This window comes from Oncorhynchus clarkii, chromosome 3 (genome assembly GCF_045791955.1).
Source record: "Oncorhynchus clarkii lewisi isolate Uvic-CL-2024 chromosome 3, UVic_Ocla_1.0, whole genome shotgun sequence".
Lineage (NCBI taxonomy): Eukaryota > Metazoa > Chordata > Actinopteri > Salmoniformes > Salmonidae > Oncorhynchus > Oncorhynchus clarkii.
In genome coordinates, this window is record NC_092149.1 from 63,912,919 (window position 1) to 63,934,858 (window position 21,940).

The 21,940-nt window shown below is 39.5% G+C and overlaps 1 protein-coding gene across 7 annotated transcripts in view; it reads right to left on the reverse strand.

Annotated features, from left to right (window-relative positions):
- Nucleotides 1-21,940, reverse strand: part of LOC139401230 (unconventional myosin-Ib-like) — a 149,670-nt gene that overhangs the window by 62,538 nt on the left and 65,192 nt on the right. For all 7 annotated transcript variants that reach the window (XM_071145637.1, XM_071145633.1, XM_071145625.1 and 4 more), the window contains exon 4: nt 7,373-7,467. In XM_071145637.1, coding sequence (XP_071001738.1) covers nt 7,373-7,467 — 95 coding nt within the window. The remainder of the gene's footprint in view (nt 1-7,372; nt 7,468-21,940) is intronic.

Consider the following 21,940-nt stretch of genomic DNA (forward strand, 5'->3'; position numbering starts at 1 on the left):
CTCCAGCCTCCAGGACTCCAGATGAGAAGTGCCATGCCAGCAAAATAATTTGAATAATAGAATGGTTAGAACCTCTGAGAATTCTATTATTCTATTAATTCAAACACAAACGGATAGCACAAATGGGGCTTCTAACAGCGAAAAGATAATTGGTATGCTACTTGGTTTTATCATGTCAGATTCTCAAAGCCACATCACCCAGAGCACTGTACTATTGAATGAAAGTCCCTCCAAGTCTTGTGTTAATACACCAGCAATTAGAAACAGTTCGGTTAGAGAAGAATAAAACTTAGAAAAGAGGAACAGTACACCACAATGTTATGTGAAGTTGGCTTCTAATAGCTTTGGAAAGCGCTGTAACACAAAACCAACGAAGAAAATAAATAGAAGCTTTCAATTTAACTGATGTCAGAGGAAGGGACAGGGTGTGATGGTGATATCATCATCACATATTAGGGAGCATGGAGATTTTTTACAGTTAATCTTAGCCTATAGAACACTTTCCAAGATTATAACATAGGTTAATACAAGTTGACAGCACAACATGGCAAAACATAAGAGGTATATTTAAAGAGTTGCCACCGTTTATATTGTTTTGTCTAACTTATATTTTATCGGCAGAGTTTGTTTTCATTAGTCAGTCGCTTTGTCTTTACACTATTGTTTTGCCATGCCTGCAAGTACATTTGTGACTCGTTTCAGGAAACTAGGTATATGTCACACGTCACTACTTCACAGGAGAGGCATTTGAACGTAAACATTTTTGGGGGCAGAAATATCTTCTGGAACATGTGAACTTTCATGTGCATTAATAACAAACAAATACAAATAAAATTGTTAAATTACGAGCCTAGTTGGCATATCCATGAAAAAAGTCAGGAAACTTCCCACAAGCCATGATTGGCTGAGATAATTGATGGGCTGGACATGCCAGGTGATGAGTTTGCATTTATCTTTCATTTCGCACACTTCTGTTTAAACATGAGCTGCTCAGTATGTGTTGATAGTACTTTCTACCGCGCCACTTTTGAAATGTATAACGTTAGCCATCGAGAACTACAAAAGTTGATACTTTTCAACAACATTGATACCCTGAATTTAGCAGGCGCTCTCGACAGATCAGTTGGAAAAATCTATTTGCTCCTTTCTACACACGCCACGGTCTGTGTTTAACTTTTTATGGCTGCATTGAGTAGCTTGGATGAAAAGGTGCCCATTGTAAACGGCCAGCTCCTCAGTCTCAGTTGCTAATATATGCATATTATTATTAGTATTGATAGCAAACTCTAAAGTTTCCAAAACTGTCAAAATATTGTCTGTGAGTTTAACAGAAGGTGAAACCCTGAGGAAAATCAAAACAGGAAGTGGCTTCTATTTGGAAAACTCCATGTTCCATAACCTCCCTTTGCTGGATTTAAAGGGAAATGAACCAGATTCCTTTTCCTATCGCTTCCTCAAGGTGTCAACAGTCTTCAGACATAGTTTCAGGCTTTTATTTTGAAAAATGAGCCAGAACGATAACATCGCGTCAAGAGGTCACTTGAGTTTTGCTCACGCAACAGAGTTTGGATAGGTATTGCTTTTCCCTCTCCTACTGTGAAAGACATTTGCGGTTGATATATTATCGATTATATATTTTTTAAAACAACCTGAGGAGTGATTATAAAAAAAACATTTGACATGTTTCTGTGGACATTATGGAAACTATTTGGAATTTGTCTGCGTTGTTGTGACCGCTCGTTCCTGTGGATTTCTGAACATAACGCGCCAAACAAACGGAGGTATTTTGGATATAAAAATAATACTTATGGAACAAAAGGAACATTTGTTGTGTAACTGGGAGTCTCGTGAGTGAAAACATCCGAAAATCAAAGGTAAACAATTCATTTGATTGCTTTTCTGATTCGTGACCAAGCTACCTGATGCTAAGTGTACTTAATGTTTTGTCGTGCGATCGATAAACTTACACAAACGCTTGAATTGCTTTCGCTGTAAAGCATAATTTCAAAATCTGACACAACAGGTGGATTAACAAAATAATAAACGGTGTTTTCCTATATTGCACTTGTGATTTCATGAATATAAATATTTTTAGTAATATTCAGCAGTTGTTGATGATACTTATCCCGTTAGTGGGATTGCAGCCATAACAAGTTAACCGGCCAAACAACGCTGGCCAAACAAAGCTGGCCAAACAAGATGTAGCTACAAACAAAACAATGGTTCCAGTCTGCCATGAAGCATTCATCCATGTATAAGATAAGTCTAGCTCCATTTTCAGATATTATAAGTTAAAGAATGTTGTCAGAAAGTTGTTTTCATTGCAAGATAAAGCGTACTGTTAGATAGCAAATATTAGCTTGCTGGCTCATTAGCTAGCATTACGTGTATGATCTGTGTAGTAATACTATTTGATTCAGAAATCAATTTGCATTCTTAGTTATAGCCTAATTTTAGCGGAGTAAAAAAACAAAATATAACTATTGTAAAATAGACGGTCCATGGAAATACAGGCCTAAGCGGTGTTGTTCACTAGTTTGCTCCAATTGGGGGAGGGGTGGTAGGGTAATAAAGGAAATATATATATTTAAAATAAATTACACATATGTATATGCATTTACAGTTGAAGTCGGAAGTTTACATACATTTGAGCCAAATACATTTAAACTCAGTTTTTCACAATTCCTGCCATTTAATCCTAGTAAAAATACCCCGTCTTAGGTAAGTTAGGATCACCACTTTATTTTAAGAATGTGAAAGGTCAGAAAGTTAGTAGAGAGAATGATTTCTTTCAGCTTTTATTTCTTTCATCACATTCCCAGTGGGTCAGAAGTTGACATACACTCAATTAGTATTTGGTAGCTTGCCTTCCACAAGCTTCCCACAATAATTTGGTGAATTTTGGCCCATTCCTCCTTACAGAGCTGGTGCAACTTAGTCAGGTTTGTAGGCATTCTTACTTACACACGCTTTTTCAGTTCTGCCCACATATTTTCTATAGGATTGAGGTCAGGGCTTTGTGATGGCCACTCCGATACGTTGACTTTGTTGTCCTTAAGCCAATTTGCCACAACTTTGGAAGTATGCTTTGGGTCATTGTCCATTTGGAAGAACCATTTGCGACCAAGCTTTAACTTCCTGACTGATGTCTTGAGATGTTGCTTCAATATATCCACATAATTTTCCTTTCCTCATGATACCATCTAGTTTTAAGTGCAACAGTCACTCCTGTAGCAAAGCACCCCTACAACATGATGCTGCCACCCCCGTGCTTCATCAGACTAGAGGACATTTCTCCAAAAAGTAAGATCTTTGTCCCCATGTGCAGTTGCAAACTGTAGTCTGGCTTTTTATGGAGGTTTTGGAGCAGTGGCTTCTTCCTTGCTGAGCGGCCTTTTGGGTTGTTAATGTAAGACCCGTTTTACTGTGGATATAGATACTTCTGTACCTGTTTCCTCCAGCATCTTCACAAGGTCCTTTGCTGTTGTTCTGGGATTGATTTGCACTTTTCGCACCAAAGTACGTTCACCTCTAGGAGACAGAACACGTCTCCTTTCTGAGCGGTATGATGGCTGCGTGGTCCCATGGTGTTTATACTTGCGTACTATTGTTTGTACAGATGAATGTGGAACATTCAGGCATTTGGAAATTGCTCCCAAGAATGAACCAGACTTGTGGAGGTCTACCATTTTTTTCCTGAGGTCTTGGCTGATTTCTTTTGATTTGCCCATGATGTCAAGCAAAGAGGCACTGAGTTTGAAGGTAGGCCTTGAAATACATCGTACACCTCCAATTGACTCAAATGATGTCAATTAGCCTATGAGAAGCTTCTAAATCCATGACACTGTTTTTTGGAATTTTCCAAGCTGTTTTAAGGCACAGTCAATTTAGTGTATGTAAACTTCTGACCCACTGGAATTGTGATACAGTAAATTAGAAGTGAAATAATCTGTCTGTAAACAATTGTTTGGAAAATTACTTGTGTCATGCACAAAGTAGATGTCCTAACCGACTTCCCAAATCTATAGTTTGTTAACAAGAAATTTGGAGTGGTTGAAAAACGAGTTTTAATGACTCCAACCTAAGTGTATGTAAACTTCCGATTTCAACTGTATATGTGTATGTATTTATATGTGTGCATGTATGTGTATGTGTGTGTGTGTGTGTGTGTGTGTGTGTGTGTGTGTGTGTGTGTATATATATATATATATATATATATATATATTTGCATAAAAATATGGGGGGTTGGAAGTGTTGAAGACAATCCATCTGCAGCATTCACGTGCCATTTTCTCAAAAGTGGGGTTACAAGTTTATCAACTTTCAAAGCAGAGTTACTTTCCCATTGTTCTTCAACTGCAGTGTATGATACCATTTTCTAACTCCGAGTGTCTACTTTTATCAAATGTAAAAAAAAAAAAAAACACAATTTCAAATTTTGCTGCATAAGACCGAATCGAGACGGTCGGTCACATTTAACTTGCATCTGCCATTTCAGGTACAAACCTGACTTAGGCTTTCCCAAAACAAATCCCAGTTTCAGGTCTGGTAGGCGGTAGGTTTATCTAACTCTGACAAAATCCTACTGCTCTTTAAAATTTTATTTGATATCCTCCTGTCCTTGTGGCTACTGCTGCCTGCCTGCATGCCCCCATCATTGAGTTTCCCTACAAGTCTTAGTTCTACAGAATGTAATAGAACAGGCATTCCCAAACTGGGGGACACAACATTTTCAAACTGTCCATTTAGTAAGGCCCACGTCCATAGAGACACATACCAGATCTACTGATAGTACTGCTACTAACAGCAGTACTACACCTTCACCTGTCGACAACACAAGTTGTTCTGCTTCCACGAGCACACTCAATGCTAGCATCAGTAATTCTACATTTGTTGTTAGCCCAGCTAGCATGGACACTGACAGTTGTGAATCTGAAGCAGCCGAAGAGCTACTGCCCCCTACCCGGGAAAACACAGAACGTCGGACTATCGAAGTGGCGAAAATATTATAAGAACTACATTGATTTGGGGTTCACATCTTATATGGTGAGCTACCGAGTGGCTAGGACAGGCAAGCCCCAAACTATTGTGGAGGACTTAATTCTTCCTGCTTCTGCGGATATGGCTGGGACAATGCTGGGTGAAAAGGCCCCCAAAACTATACTATGTCTCCATCAACAACAGTTTCACAATGCATCAGTGACATGGCAGGAGATGTTTTGACACAATTACTGCTTCGCATACAATCCAGTGAATTCTATGCATTACAGCTGGATGAGTCAACATCTCCTAGCACAGCTCCTGGTACATGTCCGTTACATTTATGGGGGGGGGGGGGACATCCTCTTCTGCAAACCACTGGAAACCAGGACAACAGGAGAGGATATTTTTTCTTTGTGACATCAAATGCACTTTGGTGGTCAGGATGTGTTGGTATCTGTACTGACGGCGTCAAATCCATGACAGGGAGACATAGTAGAGTGGTAACGCGCGTGCAAGCAGTTGCTCCCACATGGGTACACTGCAGCATCCACCCGAGAGGCTCTTGCTGCCAAGGGAATGTCTGACAGCTTGAAATAAGTTTGACACTACAGTGAAAATGGTTAACTTTGTTAAAGCAAGGCTCCAGAAGTCTCGTGTATTTTTTTAATTATGCAATGATATGGGCAGAGACCATGTAACGCTTTTACAACATACAGAAGTGCGCTGGTTATCAAGGGGCAAATTATTGACAATTTTTTCAATTGCGAGACGAGCTTAAAGTTTTTCACTGACCATGATTTTCACTCATCTGACCGCCTGCATGATGACGAATTTCTCACACGATTGGCCTATCTGGGTGATGTTTTTTCTCGCCCGAATGATCTGGGTCTAGGATTACAGGGACTCTCCACAACTATATTCAATGTGCGGGACAATATTGAGGCTATGATTAAGAAGTTGTAGCTCTTCTCTTTCTGCATTAACAAGGGCGCCACACAGGTATTTCCATTTGTATGATATCTTGTGTGCAAATGAACTCAAGCTTACAGTCAATGTCAAATCTGATACAGCGAAGCACCGGAGCGAGTTGGGTGCGCAATTACGCAGGTACTTTCCCAAAACGGATGACACAAACTGGATTTGTTATCCCTTTCATGCCCTGCCTCCAGTACACTTACCAATCAATATATGAACAAGAGAGCCTCAAAGCTGCAACAAGCATTTCTGTGAAAATGCTATTTAAATCAGAAGCCACTGCCAGATTTCTGGATTGAGCTGTGCTCAGAGTATCCTGCCTTGGCAAATCGCGCTGTTAAGACACTGATGCCCTTTGCAACCACGTACCTTTGTGAGAGTGGATTCTTGGCCCTCACTAAATTCAGGCACAGACTCTGTGTGGAAAATTATTTAAGACAGACTCTCTCGAATACAACTCAACATTGCAGAGTTATGAGCATTATTTCAAGCACACCCTTCTCATTAACCTGTGGTGAGTTATTCACAATTTTCAATGAACAAATAAGGTTTTATATGTAAGATGGTTAAATAAAGAGCAAAATTATTGATTATTATTATTTTTGCACTGGTCTTATAAGAGCTCTTTGTCACCTCCCAAAAACGAGAATTCGTATGTTTAAAAAATATATTATATAGTGTGTGTGTGTGTGTGTGTGTGTGTGTGTGGCAGGCTTACAATGATGGCAAAAAACATTTGAGAGTGCGCTGACTATGGTGCTAGAGGGGTTCGCAGATGGAGGTTGACAGTTTGAGGGGGTACGAGACCATGAAAAGTTTGGAAACCATTGTTCTACAACACTTCAAACAGAACACAGCCCTTATCTAGAAGTCTCAAGACCACTTAACCCCTGTGTTGTACATTCGAAAGAAGTGTTGATGTTATTTTGTAACAGAGTTACAATACAACAGTAGAATTGATGTACTGCAATGTTTTACTAATACGGTTGATTCCTCGCAAATGTGAGCTCATAAAATGGGCCTATTGTTTGTAGGCTACCTTGTGTGCACAAGAAGCTGCTGTGGGGAGAACAGCTGATAATGGACGGAATGAAACAAAATGGATTGACATCAATCACCTGGAAATCATGTGTTTCATGTATTTGATACCATTCCACCGATTCTGTTCCAGTCATTAAAAAAAGCCTGTTCTCCCCAATTAAGGTGCCACCAACCTCCTGTGCTTGTGTTGTACATTTAAGAACCCTCAATAGTGTTGCTTGTAAGTGTTGTAAATGTTGTTTACCCTCACAATGTTAACCCATTATATTGCATGTTTGATGACATTAATGTAAGTGTTAACTCCCAATGTAAGTGTTAACTCCCAATTAAATGGTGGGCCTATTGCAATTGTTTGGTAGAGGACTTGTCTCACCAGTCTTTCCAGCTCCACTCTCTCCTGTGATGAGGATACACTGGTCTTTATCCTGGTCCCTCAGAGAACGGTAGGCCTCATCTGCCAGGGCATAGCTGGAACACACAACAAGCACATCCACATTGACATACATTCATAGTCCAAACACATTGGATATTCAATTGCGTCACAGATGTAGGTCCATTTCAAGGAAACTTCCATAACATACACAACTCATCCATTCCCATACCATCTATCATTCAAGCTGTTCTATCTTATGTGACAGGCCATCTACATTGAAACTAAGACTCAGTCTATTGACAAAACATTCATCTTTCTCCATAGCTCACTGGGTTGATATTAGGGCTGTCCCCGAATAAAATAAAAAAGTCAAAAGTCGTCTGTTATTTTAATTTTAAAACATGTATTTTTCCTTATATAGACATAATCTATGTGTTTTAATAATCAACTATATATGCATTGAGCTTGTCTGATGCTTTAAGATCACTGTTTGATGAATTAAGACAAATGACAGCTTAAGAGGGAGCCAGAGATCAAGATAATAAGAAAATAATATAACCTGTCCCGACCATCCTCCTGGTCCTATTTTTATCCGCAGATTCTGCCATTACTCTCCTGAAGTTGCCGTTAATAGGCTATACGACAAGTCGGCAAACTTTCTCATGTGGAATGCCAATTTATTTTACAATTTCTGCGTGCCAGTTATGGTTTTCATATGCACATTCTTGTGGAACAGTTTAATTTCATTTATAATAACGCCTTCATATCTCAAAAGCATGTATGCAGATGATACAGTGATATATGTGCATGCAAAGAGCAAACAACAAGCTGCACAAGAACTCACTACTGTAATGGTCCAGGTTACAAAGTGGCTCAGTGACTCGTGTTTGCATCTCAATGTGAAAAAAACTGTTTGCATGTTCTTCACAAAGAGGGCAACAGATGCTACTGAGCCAGATGTCTATGTGTCAGGGGAGAAGCTCCAGGTGGTATCCGATTTTAAGTACCTTGGCATCATACTTGATTCCAACCTCTCTTTTAAAAAGCATGTGAAAAAAGTAATTCAAATAACCAAATTCAACCTAGCTAATTTCCGATTTATACGAAATTGTTTGACTACAGAGGTAGCAAAACTGTACTTCGAAACTATGATACTCCCCCACTTAATATACTGCTTGACTAGTTGGGCCCAAGCTTGCTGTACAACATTAAAACCTATTCAGTCTGTCTACAAACAGGCTCTCAAAGTGCTTGATAGGAAGCCCAATAGCCATCATCATTGTCACATTCTTAGAACGCATGAGCTCTTGAGTTGGGAAAATCTTGTGCAATGCACCGACGCATGTCTTGTATTCAAGATCCTTAATCGCCTGGCTCCCCCTCCACTCAATATTTTTGTTAAACAGAAAACCCAGACATATGGCAGCAGATCCACAAGGTCTGCCATGAGAGGTGACTGTATAGTTACCCTAAGGAAAAGCACCTTTAGTAAATCTGCATTCTCTGTGAGAGCTTCCCATGTCTGGAATACACTGCCATCAGACACACATAACTGCACCACATATCACACTTTCACAAAATGCTTGAAGACATGGCTAAAGGTCAATCAGATTTGTGAACATGGTCCCTAGCTGTGTGTTGCCGCTTTCCATGTTGTCTGTAGCTTGTGAGGTGTGGAAACACTTTGTTGCTTTTATGAATTTTGTCTTGCTGCTTTTTGTTTTATGTTGCTCTGTCTGTATGCTACGTCTTGCTTGTCCTATGTTGCTCTGTATGCTATGTCTTGCTTGTCCTATGTTGCTATGTCTTGCTTGTTCTATGCTGCTATTGTCTATATTGTAATTGTTTTTAATAACCTGCCCAGGGACTGCGGTTGAAAATTAGCCGGCTGGCTAAAACCGGCACTTTTACTGAAACGTTGATTAATGTGCACTGTCCCTGTAAAAATAAAAATAAACTCAAACTCAAACTCATTGTCATATGGTTAATAAAGATTATAACCAAATGAAAAAACTAAAAAGTAACTCCTATTGTCATTGGCAACTATGTAAAAATAGCCTATAAACAGTGTGCAGGTAGAAAATATCCTGATAAAAATAAATATCCTATAAGTCACACTGGCTATGCACGGCCTGTCTGCCACAAACTTGAAACATTATATCAACTACTAACTTGGTTCAGGCCAGAAGCACCTTGCAACATTGTATAAAATATATGCCAGTGTCAGGACAGACACAGCTTTAGACTATTTGCGCAAGGGATAATTAATAATCAGGTCGGCTTTTAATTATGTTTCCACTGGATCAGAGCAATACATGTTTCCCTTTCACACCGAGTGGTAATCGAAAGGGAGAGAGCAGAAAACATTTAAAAAATACGTCGAGGAATTATAGTTATTCTCAATGGACATAAAAAAGACTGCTTGCCATTTTGAGGTGAAGAAAACATAACTAAAGCTCTGTGGAGCTTCTCAAAGTCAAGGCACATTAAGACAATCAGAAATACTCAGATCCCCAAATGGGCACATTCATATGCCTACATTTGCACACAGGCCTGGTAGGCCTACTTCTATGGGTAATCAGGTGCACGTCCTTACTCAACATTGACAGGAGCGCTCCAAATCAAAAGACAAGGACTAAATTGACAAAACTCGTAAATGCAATGAAATGGATCAAAACTTCCTCTCACAAGTGTAGCATAGTTGTGCGCTTGGCAAAATGTCCCCTCCGACAATGAGAACAGTAAAATAATCTAATAATAATATATTAAAGGAATTAAGAGACATTACCGTAACCAAAACAAACATTGTAGTTGAGAAATTATCGGAATTAACGCTAAAGATACTACTGGTGATAGAGTATATGTAATGGGGAATTGATAGACACTGACAATCAAAACACAAATAATTCACACAATTAACTTAAGCAATGAATGTGCAAAAATTGTAATCAGAGCGCATTCTGGAGAGAGATGTGCATTGTGCAGTGATTACAGCCTCGCGTCTTCTTGGGCATGACAGTAAAAGCTTGGCACACCTGTATTTGGGGAGTTTCTCCTGTTCTTCTCTGCAGATCCTCTCAAGCTGTCCGGTTGGATGGGGAGCGTTGCTGCACAGATATTTTCAGGTCTCTCCAGGGATGTTCGATTAGATTCAAGTCCAGGCTCTGGCTGGGCCACTCAGGGATATTCAGAGACTTGAGTGAAGTCCTGAAGCCACTACTGCGTTGTCTTGGCTGTGTGCTTAGGGTCATTGTCCTGTTGGAAGGTGAACCGTCGCCCCCAGTCTGAGATCCCGAGCATTCTGGTGCAGGTTTTCATCAAGGATCTTTGTACTTTTTGCTCCGTTCATCCTTCCCTCAATTCTGACTAGTCTCCCAGTCCCTGAAAAACGCTGAAAAACATCCCCACAGCAAGATGCTGCCTCCACCATGTGTCACCATAGGGATTAGAGGTCGACCGATTAATCGGAATGGACGATTAATTAGGGCCGATTTCAAGTTTTCATAACAATCGGAAATCAGTATTTTTGGGCGCCGATTTTTTTTAAATGATTATCATTATTATTTTTTATACCTTTATTTAACTAGGCAAGTCAGTTAAGAACACATTCTGATTTTCAATGACGGCCTAGGAACGGTGGGTTAACTGCCTTGTTCAGGGACAGAACGGCAGATTTTCACCTCGTCAGCTTGGGGGATCCAATCTTGCAACCTTACAGTTAACTTGTCCAACGCAATAACGACCTGCCTCTCTCTCGTTGCACTCCACAAGGAGACTGCCTGTTACATGAATGCAATAAGCCAAGTTAAGTTGCTAGCTAGCATTAAACTTATCTTATAAAAAACAATCATAATCACTAGTTAACTACACGTGGTTGATGATATTACTAGATATTATCTAGCGTGTCCCGCATTGCATATAATCTGACTGAGCGTACAAGTATCTGACTGAGCGGTGGTAGGCAGAAGCAGGTGCGTAAACATTAATTCAAACAGCACTGTCGTGCGTTTTGCCAGCAGCTGTTCATTGTGCGTCAAGCATTGCGCTGTTTATGACTTCAAGCCTATCAACTCCCGAGATGAGGCTGGTGTAACCGAAGTGAAATGGCTAGCTAGTTAGCGCGCGCTAACTCGAGGGACGGAAGCTATACTGTTACACTGGCAATACTAAAGTGCCTATAAGAACATACAATAGTCAAAGGTTAATGAAATACAAATGGTATAGAGGGAAATAGTCCTATAATTCCTATAATAACTACAACTTAAAACTTTTACCTGGGAATATTGAAGACTCATGTTAAAAGGAACCACCAGCTTTCATATGTTCTCATGTTCTGAGCAAGGAACTGAAACGTTAGCACATATTGCACTTTTACTTTCTTCTCCAACACTTTGTTTTACATTATATAAACCAAATTGAACATGTTTCATTATTTACTTGATGATTTTATTGATGTATTAAGTTAAAATAAGTGTTCATTCAGTATTGTTGTAATTGTCATTATTACAAATATATATATATATATATATATATATATATATATATATATATTTTTAAATCGACAGATTAAATAGGTATCGGCTTTTTTGGTCCTCCAATAATCGGTATCGGCGTTGAAAAATCATAATCGGTCAACCTCTAATAGGGATGGTGCCATGTTTCCTCCAGACGTGGCTCTTGGCATTCAGCTTTATGAATAGCTTCTTCCATTTATGAAAGATGGAAGCCACAGTGTTCTTGGGGACCTTCGTTGCTGCAGAAATGTTGTTTTTGTACACTTATCCAGATCTGTGACACGACACAATCCTGTCTCGGAGCTCTACGGACAATTCCTTTTAATTATTGGCTTGGTTTTTGCTCTGACATGCACTGTCAGCTGTGGGATCTTATAGACAGGTGTGTGCCTTTCCAAATCATGTCCAATCAATTACATTTACCAAATTTACCACAGGTTGATTCCAAACATCAGCATTGACGTCATCTGAGCATGAATGTAGGTTGTTTGTTGTTGAACACTGACAGATAACTGAATGAGAGACCCCAGTTTATTATTTTTGTGAAGCTGACAGTGTTTTTGTAAATCTCGTTTTCATATACTTAGATTTTATTTTGGATCCTGCGGCTCTGTTGGGCTTCGTTGCAGTGAAGGGTCTCCCCCTTCCCTGGAGAACGGAGCTGTTCTCAACCTAATCAACCAGCCACTGATATACGTCACTCGCCGTGGAAGACGACCCCTGGTAACGGGGTCTCCTTGGAGATGTTAAGCCCGGACCAGACACAGACCAGGACCGCCCTGGATCAAGAGGTTCCGGCGCCGCCTTCCATAGGGGCTTCCCATTCGAGATTGGATCCGGAGGTACCCACGTCTTCGTCCTCTGTTCTGTCTCCCTCGCCGGTGGCTTCTACCTCGGGTTCAGGTCTTCGGAGCTCCCACCCTCATCAGACTGAGGCTGCATGAGACTCCGGCCCATTCAACATCAACCGGTTGTCATCATCGGCAGCGCTATGGTGAGAAACATCTCGGTTCCCAAGGCAAAAACCTGTTCTACACAGGAGCAGGAGTACATCACAAGCCTGCTTCAGACTGTTCTACCACAGATGCTGGGAGCGGACACTGTCGTAGTCCATGTGGGGTCAAACGACTGATTTTGAAGAACTGATTTTAGCATTAAAAGACTCCAAAAAAACAGCCAATAATTTCAGGTCCAGTACCTTCGTTGGGCTGCGGGTGTGAAATATTCAGCAGGCTACTGGCATTACACATCTGGATAAAATATTAATGTAGCTCTGCTGGAATCACTTTTATAGGTAACTCTGACACCTTCTGGAAACAGAAGATACTTTACAGGAATGACGGAGTCATTCCAAATCATCTTGGCTCCTGGACTCTGTCCACGCACTTCAAGGCTGTGTTGAAACAATGACTTATCAATGACCCAAGACCAGATCAGTTAATCCCTACCGTTGTGACAATGAGTCGTCACAATGCTGCATTAAATGTACATTATCCTAGGGGCGTTGGCAGTAAGTAACTTAATTTGTCCCCCTAATTACCTCTGTTGATCCTACAGCTATTGTATGCAGTAATCATGAGCCTATAAACCAGAGTTACACTGTTAGCACTGAGGCGGTGTGCTCTAGTAGGAAGACCACTGTGTGCAGCTCACCCTGACTATCAGCTCCAATATAAATAACATAAGCAAGTCTACTGATAAGCTTCCCAGTAAAGCAATAAAAACAATCAAGCAACCCAGAAAAGTGCTAAAAATTATCCCGTATTAACATATGCAGCCTGAGAAACAAGGTCCATGAAGTCAATAACTTGCTTGTAACAGATGACGACTATCTCGGAAACTCACTTAGATAATACAGTGGTAGCAAAACATGGTTATAACAACTACCGAAAAGACAAATGCCAACAGGGGCGGTGTTGCGGTCTATATTCAGAACCACATTCCTGTAAAGCTTAGAGACGATCTCATGTTAAATACTGTTGAAGTAATATGGCTACAGGTTAATTTGCCTTACCTTAAGCCCATTCTTGTGGGAAGACCAAGTGCTAACAGTCAGTATCTGGATAATGTGTGAAATGCTTGATAATGTATTTGATAACAGAGAAGTATATTTTCTGGATGATTTAAATATCGACTGGCTCTCATCAAGTTGCCCACGCGAGAAAAAATGTCAGGTTCAGGTTGTCAGTCAACCTACAAGAGTATTTACAAACAGCACAGGAATGAAATCATCAACATGTATTGATCATATCTTTACTAATGCTGCAGGAATGGTTTAAAGCAGTACCCAAATCCATAGGATGTTGTGATCACAATATAGTAGCCATATCTAGGAAAACCAAAGTTTCAAAGGCTGGGCCTAATATAGTGCATAAGAGGTCATACAATAAGTTTTGTAGTGATTCATATGTTGATGATGCCAAGAATATTTGCTGGTCTGTGGTGTGTAATGAGGAGAAACCAGACGCTGCACTTGACACATTAATGAAATTGCTTATTCCAGTTACTAACAAGCACGCACCCATTAAGAAAATGACAAACTATTCAATCCCGTTGGATTGATGAGGAATTGAAAAATTGTATGGTTGAAAAGGATGAGGCAAAAGGTAATGCAAATAAGTCTGGCAGCCCAACTGACTGGCAAAGTTAAGTCAAGCAAGTTAATAAATCATGTGACTAAACTAAATAAAAATAAACTATACAATGAAAAATGTTATAAAGAAGGATTGTAAAAATGCTTTGGAGCACCTTAAATGACATTTTGGGGGGGAAAAACTCGGCTCCACCATTTTTTGAATCAGATGGCTCATTCATCACAAAACACACTGATATTGCCAACTACTTGAATTCCTTTTTCATTGGTAAGATAAGCAAACTTGGGTATGACATGCCAGCAACAAACGCTGACATGACACATGGTTTTCCATTTTAGTAAATACTTTAACACATTTTTGGTTAAGGGCGTGTAACTAAGTGTTCCACTGTAAGGTCTACTACACTTGTTATATTCAGTGCATGTGACAAATAACATTTGATTCGATTTTTTTTACTTTATTTTATATATCTGACCAAATTATGAAAGACAAGAATTGCTCTTTTGAATTTCGCAAAGTCAGTGTGAAAAAGGCGAAAAAATGATTGTTGTCTATCAACAATGACAAGCCACCGGGGTCTGACAATCTGTTAGGATAATTACTGAGGATAATAGCGGACGATACTGCCCCATCTTGATGATCGTGCTTCTACACCTGCATTGCTTGCTGTTTGGGGTTTTAGGCTGGGTTTCTGTACAGCACTTTGAGATATCAGCTGATGTACGAAGGGCTATATAAATAAATTTGATTTGATTTGATGATAAAATGATTGTGGGGGAAGTCTTGTTAGACTTCGGTGCAGCTTTTGACATTAAAAGAAGCCTCTCTAACATAATCCAGGTAGAATCAGGAATTCCCCAGGGTAGCTGTTTAGGCCCGTTACTTTTTCAATCTCTACTAACGACATGCCACTGAGTAAAGGCAGTGTGTCTAAGTATGCAGATGACTCAACACTATACACATCAGCTACTACCAGCAACTTAAATTACTGCAACACTTAACTTCTTATGGCTGGGGGGCAGTATTGAGTAGCTTGGATGAATAAGGTGCCTAAAGTAAACGGCCTGCTCCTCAGTCTCAGTTGCTAATATATGCATATTATTATTAGTATTGGATAGAAAACACTCTGAAACTGTTTGAATGATGTCTGAGTATAACATAACTCATATGGAAGGCAAAATCCTGAGTTGAAATCAAAACAGGAAGTCAGAAATCTGAGCTTTGCATGTATTCACCAGAGTCCCCAATGAAATCCCCTTGAGATATTAATGATGTTGCACTGCCTAGGGGTTCCACTAGATGTCAACCATCAATAGAAATTATAATGAGACTTCTATGGTGTTGTGGGAGTGAATGATAGCAGAATCAGTCAGGTGTCTGGCAGTCAGCCATTTTCTGATCATGCTTATTCCTCATGGTAGTCACTTGCGTTCCATTGCTCACGAAGACAAGAAGGAGTACTCCGGTTGGAACTTTATTGAAGCTATATGTTAAAAACATCCTAATGATTGATTCTGTACTTAGTTTGAAATGTTTCTTCGACCGGTAATATAACTTTTAGAAGTTTTTGTCCGATATAAAGCTGACCAGAATGAGCGTCTGGATATGTATACCAAACACGCTAACAAAGGAAGGTATTTATTTGGACATAAATAACGTACATTTTCGAACAAAACAAACATTTATTGTGGTCCTGGGATTCCTGGCGTGCTTTCTGATGTAGATCATCAAAGGGAATATTTATCATGTAATTTCTTGTTTATGTTGACGTCAACATGGCGGCTATTGTGACAAATTTCTGAGCGCCGTCTCAGATTATTGCATGGCTGGCTTATTCAGTAAAGTAAAAAAAATAAATCTGACACAGCGGTTACATTAAGGAGAGGTATATCTATAATTCCATGTGTATAACTTGTATTATCATCTACATTTATGATGAGTATTTCTGTTGAATGATGTGGCTATGCAAAATCACTGGATGTTTTTGGAACTAGTGAATGTAACGCGCCAATGTAAAAGTTCATATTTATCAAAATATGAGTTAACAAAACATACATGTATTGTGTAACATGAAGTCCTACGAGTGTCATCTGATGAAGACCATCAAAGGTTAGTGATTAATTTTCTCTCTATTTCCTGCTTTTTGAAACTTTCTGTGGCTATGTGGTGACCTAACATAATCGTTTGTGTTACTTTTGCTGTAAAGCATATTTGAAATCGGACACTGTGGTGGGATTAACAATGAGAATAGCTTTACAATGGTATGAGATACATGTATGTTTGAGGAATGTTAATTATGAGATTTTTGATGTTTTGAAAATGGCGCCCTACACTTTGACTGGCTGTTGTCAAATCGCTCCCATTAATGGGATTGCAGCCATAAGAAGTTAACTAAGAGCTGCAGTTATTTTCAGAATGGGTAATAAGGAATAAGTTAGTCCTAAATAACAAACAATTGTATTTGGGACAAATCATTCACTAAACCGAAATAAATAATGTGGAAATTGAGTAAGTTGAGGTGACCAAACTGCTTGGAGTAACCCTGGATTGTAAACTGTCATGGTCAAAAATATTGATACAACAGTAGCTAAGATGTGGAGAAAGAAGTCTGTCTATAATAAAGCGCTGCTCTGCCTATCAACAAGGCAGGTCCTACAGGCCCTAGTTTTGTCGCAGCTAGACTACTGCTCAGTAGTGTGGTCACGTGCCACAAAGAGGGACTTAAGAAAATTGCAGTTGGCTCAGAACAGGACAGCATGGCTGGCCCTTAAAAGTACACAGAGATCTAACATTAATGACATGCATGTCAATCTCTCATGGCTCAAAGTGGAAGAGGGATTGACTTCATCACTACTTGTCTTTGTAAGAGGTAAGCTGAATGTACCAAGCTGTCTGTTGAAAATTTTTGCACACAGCTCGGACACCCATGCATACCCCACAAGACATGCCAGCAGAGGTCTCTTCACAGTCCTCAAGTCCAGAACAGACTATGGGAAGAGCACAGTACTACATAGAGCCATGACAACATGGAACTCTGTTCCACATCAGGTAACTGATGCAAGCTGTAGATTCAGATAAAAAAAGGTAAAAATACACCTTATGGAACAAGGACATATTATATGATGTACTGTTTACTCTTTTGTTTATTATGTAATGTAAGTGCTTTAATATGTTTGGACCCCAGGAAGAGTAGCTGCCGCCTTGGCATCAGCTAATGGGGATCCCTAATAAATACAAATATAATCAATTTGTGGAAACATCAAGGATGATCAATGGAACAGCACTTTGAGATATCAGGATGCACTGGAGCTCAATTTCGAGTCTCACAGCAAAGGGTGTACCCATGTTTTTTTGTTTTTACCTTTATTTAGCAATCTACACACAATACCCCATAATGAAAAAGTTAAAGTTAAAAACACATTCTTACTTACAATGATGGCCTAGGAACTGCCTTGTTCAGGGGCAGAATGACAGATTGTTACCTTGTAAGCTCGGGGATTCGATCTAGCAACCTTTCAGTTACTGGCCCAATGCTCTAACCACTTGGCTACCTGCCGCCCCTATACTTATGCAAATAAGTTAATGTTCTTTCTTTTTAACATATTATCAAAAATGTCCAAAAACCTGTTTTTGCTTTTTCATTATGGGGTATTGTGTGTAGATTGCTTAGGATTATTTTATTTAATTAATTGTAGAATAAGGCTGTAACGTAACAAAATGTGGAAAAGGGGAAGGGATCTGAATACTTTCTGAATGCACTGTATATATTTGCTACTGCTCGACCCCCAAAAAAATCTTGTTCGACCAACAGCCTATCAACCAAACAATCGACCAGTCAAATAATTGAGGTCAATAGTGATATATTGAGTTGATATAGTGATAATAGGGCAGACAGTAAATATTTAGATGACTGACAAACTGTTGGGCCAGGCCGTATACTTACTAACCAATAATGCTGAGCGATTAGTGCTTGAGGCTGGTTCGGTTTGGGTTAGATTATAATCACCGTTTTAGATTGATAATTTACTTAAACATTAAATACACTATGCGGGTTGAATGCTGTAACTACACAGAATGAAACAATTAAAAGTCCCATGATAGTAGTGACTGCCCATTACTGCTTATAACTTATTAACCATAATTTATTCACATTACTTTAATAAAATTTCAGTTGTAGTCTATATTACATGTTTTATTTGATGACTATTATTTCATTCCAAGTCATCATCTCATGACTATAGGGCTGCTGCCTATGCTGTCTGACAAAATTCACTATTTTAGTAGTTCTTCAAAGTATATAAGGCATACTTTTATGACTGCTGAATGCCAACGATCGATCATGTATTTTTTAAATGTGCAGATACCTCCCGAAGCTACTGCTCTCCATCCCTCAATCATGCATTCTTCTGTCTCTTTTCGTAGCAGGAGTAAAAGAAACACCGACTGGACAAGTAGGCAGGCAGGCAATGATTTATGGTCATTGTCGTTAATCACCTAGTTTTCTGCACTAAACTATGTGAAATATTGGCCTGTTGGAAAATACAACTCCTAACTAAAATCGTACAGGTCGGGCTTGATCTGATTTATCTCCAGAGAAATTGCAATTCAAATAATTGAACCGATGTTGGTCAATTAGTTTTTACAAAACGAAAATATAAAACAAAATGTCAGTTAATCGCTCAGCACTACTAATCACTGTCACGTTGCATCCTAGATCTAGGCCGCATCGGCGGAACAATCAGATTTGTTTGGGCTCCCGAGTGGCGTAGCGGTCTAAGGCACTGCATCTCTGTGCAAGAGGCGTCACTGCTGTCCCTGGTTCGAATCCAGGCTGCATCACATCCGGCCGCGATTGCCCATAGGGCAGCACACAATTGGCCCAGTGTTGTCTGGGTTTGGCTGTCATTGTAAATAAGAATTTGTTCTTAACTGACTTGCCTAGTTAAATAAAGGTTAAATAAATAAAAAATTATAATCATCATCATGTGGATGCATTTGTTCACTTTGCTGTGGTATTGGAACTGTTGTATTGACCTGGTTACATTTAGACAATTTGCTGTGCTTTGTTAGCAGTGTCCAACTGATTAAAATGCATTTCCAGCAGGATCACCTAGACTAAACTGATTGAAAAACAAAGATCTTCTGTGAGTGAAATGCTGGATGCTTTGATCTGAAGCCAGTGGCAAGTGTGTGGAAAATGGATAAGGCGCCAAGCATGACATTTTGATTATCTTTGTTTAATGAGAGCAATCTTATTGAGCAGACAAAGTTGAGTGGAAATCAGTCGCAGCTGCAAGCTTCCATTGAGAGGCAATGAAACTTGAACGATGCATTTTGCATTAGCATAACTGATATTACCGTAACTATCAAAAACAAGTGAAGGGTGGTCAAAATAAATAAATTAGGTAAAATGAACCCCAGCCATACATTCCAGGACGTTTACACAATGGGAAAGTGAGACAGTATAGCAGACTAACTGGATTCCCCTTAACAATGCTGGGATTGTCATTGTCCTGCTCTGATGGTTAAATATCAAGTGTGTGTGTGTATGGGGGGGGGGGGGGGGGGGGGGGCATTTAGAGGTGGCAAAGCCTGCATAACTGTACAGCTTTGAGGATGGCTGACTGGGTGTTGCGGGAAAAACTAAAGGGGGCGTGGCTGAAATGCAAACCGATATTCAATTTTTTTTTATTGGTTTAAATTAGGTTTAGGGTTATGGGTTTGGTTAAGTTAAGGGTCAGTTATAGATTATTTCAAGTCAATGGGCTGCTTGTCAGAAATGTCCACTTAGTCTCTTCCAGGTGTTGCGGTGGTCTATACTTTGGAAGGGACACAACCACATGGTGTAGAAGCAGCCACCCTATTGAGTGAGGCCATAGTTCTTTATGGATCACACTTGGCACCCAAACAGTCATCTATTCTACAGTTCAGTTATAGTAGTGTTCCAAACTCTCCCAAACTAGCCCACCAGACTCCAAATTAGCCCTGCAAGGTCTACCAGCTTCCATTTTCCTCTCCGCGTGTACTTTTCTACATTCATTACTCAGGAATTTTCCAGAGCCACCACTAATAATAGCTCTGATTGTGGAGGAACTGTTGCATGTAGTTTCCTTTTTGCGCAATTCCCTAAACACCCCCATCCATTCTAAGAAAATATGGCAAATGGTTTCTTGTTAAAAAAAAAAGGCAAGGTAAGCGAACTCTGGCTGACATGCCTTTGTAGATGCCACCTAGGTAGGTCTGCTCTCCAAAATGACAAACTGAGCCTGAGGAGATTCATGGTTCAAACTACCAGGCCATATAGTTGATGCCAGATGTTTTATAGTCTGCATTCATTCCTGGTCCCAATAGGCTGTCTATGATATAGAATACTAATTATATGATCTATGGTCCCCTTGAAATGTCACTAATAAAATGGTTACATTGACAGCCATATGAACCCAGAACACTGCTGGAGGTAATTTTGCAGGAATGCAGGCATCAAAAATAGCCGTTTTCCCAAGTGACTAATTTTAGTGGCACGTCCTGACCTCATTCCTCACCCACCCGAGGGGGACTGTGGATATTCACTAGTTTTAACAACGTGAGTAATGTTATTAATTAAGTAATCACATGCCACCTCAGACCACAGACTGTCTGAGCTTCAGATGCACGCAAGCTCTTTCACACACCACAAATCAGAGCCTCAGACCCACAGCATTTCTAAATACTTTACATTCAGAAAATAATGTAGGCTTACATTCTGTATATTATATTACATAATGTAGGCTTACAATCTGTATATTATATTACATAATGTAGGCTTACAATCTGTATATTATATTACATAATGTAGGTTTACAATGATTTAGGAGATTGAGGATTATTGTTTTTGTATTTATGATCAGATATACAGTATAACATGCGTATGTAACAGGGATCATTGTGGAAAGCAACATAGCTTATATGATCACAAAAATCTGAACCATTGCGGAGACCCCGATATGCTTTGTGCACTGATTTACTTGACTGCTAGCCCAGCAGACAGCCGTGAAGAGGAGAGAGGCAGAGGAATGTACACCAGGCAACAGTTAAAAGCTGACGACACTGCATCCTGCCTGGATGGCTATTAGAGATCTGGGTTCCACACCATCACATACAATGCCTTCAGAAAGTATTCTCACCCCTTGATTTTTTCAACATTTTGTGCTACAGCCGGAATATAAAATGGATTAAATTGAAATGTGTCACTGCCCTACACACATAATACCCCATAATGTCAAAGTGGAACTGTGTTGTTTTTTTTTTGTTTTTTTTACAAATTAATAAAAAATGTTAAGCTGAAACGAGTCAATAAGTATTCAACCTTTTAGTTATGGCAAGGCAAAATAAGTTCAGGAGTAAAAATGTGCTTAACAAGACAAGTTGCATGGACTCACTGTGTGCAATAATAGTGTTTAACATGACTTCTGAATGACTGC